Source organism: Papilio machaon, chromosome 6 (assembly GCF_912999745.1).
Source record: "Papilio machaon chromosome 6, ilPapMach1.1, whole genome shotgun sequence".
NCBI classification, from domain to species: domain Eukaryota; kingdom Metazoa; phylum Arthropoda; class Insecta; order Lepidoptera; family Papilionidae; genus Papilio; species Papilio machaon.
In genome coordinates, this window is record NC_059991.1 from 6,155,238 (window position 1) to 6,161,363 (window position 6,126).

A 6,126-nucleotide genomic window follows, 5' to 3' on the forward strand; every position below is an offset into this window, starting at 1 on the left:
TTTCAAGGTTCGTCAAACAATCGTAAAAGTATGTTTTCTGATTAGACATGCTAGCCTGTTATGTTTGAGGATGCTAACTTTAACAAAAACTCACATACACGTAAAGAAACGTATTTTCTAATTGTTATGCTATTTACGTTTAAATTGAGTAAAAAATTATATTCTTTTTAAGATATTGTTAACATGAAGCAACACTTAAATCCAAATCCGGGTCATCTTCTAGTTTTTTTTTAAATAGGGGAATATCCAATGTGCCAAGGGAAGGCCCTGGTTTTATTTAGCTTCATTTATGAGACGACCACAGTTACTAGAGCCCCACCGCCATGTCAAGGTGGGAACCGTCGATGGGGAGTAATTTTCTATTCTCGGTTAATAATTAATTAAATTGATTAGTTCTTACAAGAGTGGAATTATACGGAGTTCATCAATGTTACAAAGAAACTTTACCTTGGAAACTGATACTTTATTATTTAAAATCAATTTCTTTATAATTTACTAAGAAAATCCTACATTGAGGTAAAATATTTATTTGTAAATACCTCACATAGATAGCGCTCAACTCTTTCTTAGTATACGATAGTTAAAGGTTATCCTCAACATTGAATAAACAAATTTGAGAAAACATCGCACTGACCCACGATATATCGATAACGTCAATGTTTGTATTGTATAAAAATATATTTATAAATCAAACATCTCAACAAAACTGGTTAGTAGTCTTCCAGCCGGCGTGCGAGTGACATCTCGCAACATGAAGGTTATTTATTGTAAGTAAAACTCACATATTTGTATATAATATGGTCTAGAAATCATTTCCAATATGTTCTAGTATGTCATACACTATAGTTTTTTTATTACATTCACTTCGTTTCGTTTTCAATTGTTTTTATACCCATTATTAAAACAAGAAAATACTACTTTTTATTTCAATTTAAATGGTCGCATTTGTTAGGTTTTTTGTTTTTACATTAGAAATAACGTACATTATAATTACTTTTATTTATATACCCAACATATAAAAATAACTGTCACTTAACATAACTATGATAATTATTAACATGTTTATTGCTTACCGGTTAAAAAACTATGAACACTTATTCTTATACCTTGGTGTATATTCAGCTACAAGGAAAAAAAGCCTATGATCATTACGTCACCAACAATGATTACGCCCGAAGCTATGACATTGACATCCAGACAATGAAAAATATGAGCTGGGCATAGTTGCACTCAACACTCGTAGACCGGTTCCTAAAAAGTAAATGATCAGACTCCAAACGAGTTTGAGTACAATAAAATGATTAAGAACGTTTGTTTGACTGTATTTCTTTATGTGACCGTTATTTCGATTTTAGATTTGTTCCAATTTGTGTTAGGTTAATTTTAAGTTATGAAATATTAAAAAAAATGCCTAGCAGATTCTCTATCTAAATATTAACATAATATATTTTGCATGTAAGCCTCAATATGTATGTTACTTTACTATTTCAGTTGTAGTCTTAGTGTGCCTTGCAACAGCAAGTTGCAATAATGACGCTAATGACGCGGCGCTCCTGGCAGAGGGAAATAGCAAATTCACAGCTCGAATGTTCACAGTAAGTTCTACTGACAAGTTTAAGATCAATAACATTATTTTTACTTTTGAGAAAGTATTATTTTATTAGTTTTTTCAGTTCTCAATCTCATTGGTAACTAAATATTTATCATTAAATGCTAATTCTTGCTAATTTGAATTCCAGGAAGTCGCTAAAAAAAATCCACAAAACAGTTTTGTTTTATCAGCATTTTCCGTACTGACTCCGCTAGCGCAACTGTCTTTGGCTTCTGAGGGAAGCAGCCACGACGAACTATTGAGAGCAATTGGATTACCAAATGATGAGGCGGTAATAATAATTTAAACTACACTAAACATATTTGTGCACGGCTAACGCTCGTAATATACTCAGAAATACGAGTACCAGCGGCACAGTTTCGAACTCTAAGTCCAACATTGCATTTAATAATGCTCGAAATTGATCTAAAAAACCCAAACGATCGCATTATATACCCATTAGTTATTAATAAAGATTCAATCAATTTTATGTTATTGAAATAATGGTTTCCTAAATTTTCTAGACTAAAACTGCATTTACTCAAGTTGAAAGTTATCTCCGATCCGTAAAAGGAATTGATTTGCGAATGGCAAATAGGATTTATGTCGCCAATGGATACACACTTAACAAGGATTATGCAGCAGTCGTGAGGCAAACATTCCAATCGGAAGTTAAAAACGTTGACTTTACTGCAAGTCAAAGTGCAGCAAAAGAGATAAACACTTGGGTGAGTAATTTTATATTAGGTCCTTACATATGAAATTGGCGTTTTTCGTAATGGCCACTTTAATCACGAATTTCTCCTCTTTGGTAAGGAATTCCAAATTCAAATTTGTACAGCTATAGACTCATGTATTTGTGGTTCGATGACCGTCATTCATTTGTTTTTTTTTCTTCTGTTTTTTTCTGTTTGCGTCACTCATTTTACAAAATGGAAAACTTAAAATATCGCATTATTTACGAGTACGAGTTCCGCCGTGGCACTAGTGCTGCGGAAACGACTCGAAGGGTGAATGATGTGTATGGCGGTCGTGTTGCAAAAGAAAACACGGTTCGTTTTTGGTTCCAACGTTTTCGTTCTGGAAATTTCGATCTGCAGAACAAGTCCCGTGGGAGGCCTGAGACTCAAGTTGATAATGAAGAGTTGAATGCTATTGTGGAAGTGGATCCATCGCAAACCACGTCCGAGTTAGCTGCAGGCTGCGATGTTAGTGATAAAACTGTTTTAATTCACTTGAAGCAAATTGGGAAGATTAAAAAGCTTGAAAGGTGGGTACCTCACGAATTGACTGAAGCAAACCGGCAAACGCGCGTCGACTGTTGCGTTACATTACTAAACCGGCACAATAATGAAGGTATTTTAAATCGAATCATTACCTGTGATGAAAAATGGGTTCTTTACGATAATCGGAAGCGCTCAGCGCAATGGTTGGATCCTGGCCAGCCAGCCAAATCCTGCCCCAAGCGAAAATTAACCCCAAAAAGTTACTTGTAAGCGTTTGGTGGACTAGTGCCGGTATTGTTCATTACAGTTTTCTCAAATCTGGCCAGACTATTACGGCTGATGTCTATTGTCAGCAATTGCAAACCATGATGGAAAAGCTAGCGGCTAAACAACCTAGGCTGGTCAATCACTCCACGCCACTGCTGCTTCACGACAACGCTAGACCACACACTGCGTAACAGACGGCTACTAAATTAGAAGAGCTTCAATTGGAAAGTCTAAGACATCCTCCGTACTCCCCGGACCTTGCTCCAACAGATTACCATTTTTTTCGAAATTTGGATAACTTCTTGCAAGGGAAAAAATTCAACTCCGATGGGGCAGTCCAAATCGCCTTCGAAGATTTTATTGATTCCCCTCCGACTGGTTTTTTTTAGTAAAGGGATCAATTAACTACCTATGAGATGGCAAAAGTGCATAGAAAATAATGGTTCATACTTTGATTAATTAAATATATTATATTAAAAAATATTCGACTTTTTGTTCCTCCCATACAAAACGCCAATTTCATATGTAAGGACCTAATAGTTGAAGAGTTTCTAAATTCGAATATTAAAAAGAGTGCAAATCATTTAAAATCATATTAATAAACTTGTTTTGGTAATTTGGTTACTTATTCCCAAAAAATTGTAACAAACGAAAGAAATTACTAATATTATCAGCGGTCGTGGTAAATTTAAATCCACAGCCTTTGCCTATTACATTTGACATTCTTTATTATAGGTGGAACAACAAACAAATAATCGCATTAAGGATTTAGTGGATCCCAACTCCTTAGATGCTGACACAAGAGCTGTTCTAGTGAATGCGATATACTTTAAGGTTGGTATTTCTTATAAAATAACGATTAATAAGTTTTGTTTCCAATAAATTTATACGTTCTTACTTTTATATAGGGCACTTGGAAAGATCAATTCGAAAAAAGGCTCACAAGTGACAATGACTTCTATCTGTCGCATAGGAAAAGCATAAAGGTGCCAACAATGTATAGGAAGGGTGACTACAATTATGGAGAAAGTGCAGAACTTAATGCAAGAGTATGTATTTTATACTTATAGGTATATATTTTACATTGTTTACTTTTTGGAGTATATTCATATGTTTTATTTCTGTTTTTAGATATTGGAATTGCCCTACGTTGGTGATGAATCTGCGTTTTACATTATACTTCCTAATGACGTAGTTGGCATTACTGAATTATTAGATAAAGTAAAAGATTCTTCATCATTAGAAAAAGCCTTAAGCAGTTTGTACGAAAGAGAAGTCGAAGCATACATACCGAAATTTAAAATAGAAACTACGACAAACTTAAAAGAAATCCTTCCAGAAGTAAGTAATTAAGTATTCAGTCTTGTTATTTTTTTAATATCATTGTTTTTGGTCGAATATATAAAGAAAATTTTTTGTCTGTTATAGATTGGTGTAAAAGACATTTTTGATGCTTCTAAGGCAAACTTAAGCAAATTGATAACGAACCAAAATGACTTGTATATAAGTGATGCGACACAAAAGGCTTTCATTGAAATCAACGAAGAAGGGGCTGAAGCCGCCGCTGCGAATGGTAAGAAAGAAAAATCTTTTTATTATTTTCATTTTTTGTACACAATTTGACAATGTTATTAATTTATTTTTGCAGCTTTTATTATAACGGAATCATATACGGAACCAATGATTTTTGCTGCAAATAGACCATTTGTTTTTGCAATAAAAGTCGATAAAACTATAATATTTAACGGAGTATATTCACCATCACTGGTCAAGGAAAATTAATAATGAAAATTGTTATAATTTCTATGTAGGTCCCATTAGTTCTTTTTTCCAATTTTATTGTTTTGTGGCGATTCACAAATATGTCAACACCACCATTGGTTTCCACTGTTAAGTAAAATCAGTTCATGTAAAGACCGACAAAGTTATTTGACCCGGTGAGCATAAGTCACACTAAATTATGACAGCTAACTAGCGCCCCTCTGTCAATATCACAAAAGTATCACAAGATTCTTGTAGTATTGTAGCCGTCTTTTCGTGTTCTTTGCTTTATGTAATTTTCTATACCTATGTATATTTGACATATTTTCTGACAGAAGTAACCAAGATAGCAGTGCCACTCACCGGGTCAAAATGCTTGTTTATCTGTTTTTTACCAGTGAATTTTAAAGATACTTATGTTTTCGTATGAATGCTTTGGAAAAATCAAGGTAGATGAAGTTTGAATAGTAAAATAATTATATTTCAGAGTTCGGAATTTCGTATTTGGCTGCAATTATACCTAACACCGTCACGTTCCGTGCAGATCATCCGTTCGTGTTTGTATTAAAAACTGGAAGAAATATACTGTTTAGCGGCGTTTTTCATCCTTGAAATATTTTCTTATAACATATTCGAGAATATCAGTAAAATAAACATACCGAGTTATATAATTTCATATTCTTTTTATTTCGGCCCCTAAAAGCCTTCTTAGATAATATTTAAATGCTTTACATCGGCAGGGTAAGTTCCAGGATTTTTCGTTTTTCAAGAAAGAGATGAATTTTAATTATGCTGTTATAATCATATGAACAATAAGAGGCTAGCTTTCGACACCCAATAAAATGATTTACATATATTAGAAGATTTACTGAGAAATCAAAGAAGAGATTACTGTTTATATTGTTATATATTAAAATAATATGTTTTGTTACAATATTAATAATCAATAGAAGAAAGAAATCGTGCTTGGTGGAATAGAATATCAAATGTGGATGGTATAAGTAAAACTATTTTAATGGAACGATATTAAAAGTAAACGCGGAAGGAAATCTCGTTACGTACTTTAAACACTAGTACGGCGATGTTTTAAGGACTTAACGTGGAAAATATAATATTTTTCTTTTCATTAAAGCATTTTCCCTCGTATTTTCTTAATTTTAAATTGTGTCATCCAAGACATAACAACACAGTACATTACAGATACATTTAAGGTGAGATTTGGAAAATGGTTTTTTTAGTTCAATTAGGAAACAGTTTTGTTGTATGATGAACAAAAAATAT

At 33.1% G+C, this 6,126-nt stretch overlaps 1 protein-coding gene across 2 annotated transcripts; it reads left to right on the plus strand.

Moving 5' to 3' along the window:
- Positions 1-673: 673 nt before the first annotated feature.
- Positions 674-5,467, plus strand: LOC106714980 (antichymotrypsin-2). Of its 2 annotated transcripts, XM_014508142.2 has the most exons (10): positions 674-767; positions 1,492-1,595; positions 1,740-1,883; positions 2,116-2,319; positions 3,820-3,918; positions 3,993-4,133; positions 4,216-4,425; positions 4,513-4,657; positions 4,733-4,891; positions 5,333-5,467. In XM_014508142.2, exons 1-9 carry the CDS (start codon positions 752-754, stop codon positions 4,864-4,866), a joined length of 1,197 nt encoding a protein of 398 aa, XP_014363628.2. In that variant the 5' UTR covers positions 674-751; the 3' UTR covers positions 4,867-4,891; positions 5,333-5,467. The 2 variants fall into 2 exon arrangements, with proteins under 2 accessions (XP_014363628.2, XP_014363629.2); XM_014508143.2 differs by lacking the exon at positions 4,733-4,891 and having other exon boundaries at positions 675-767.
- Positions 5,468-6,126: the final 659 nt, after the last annotated feature.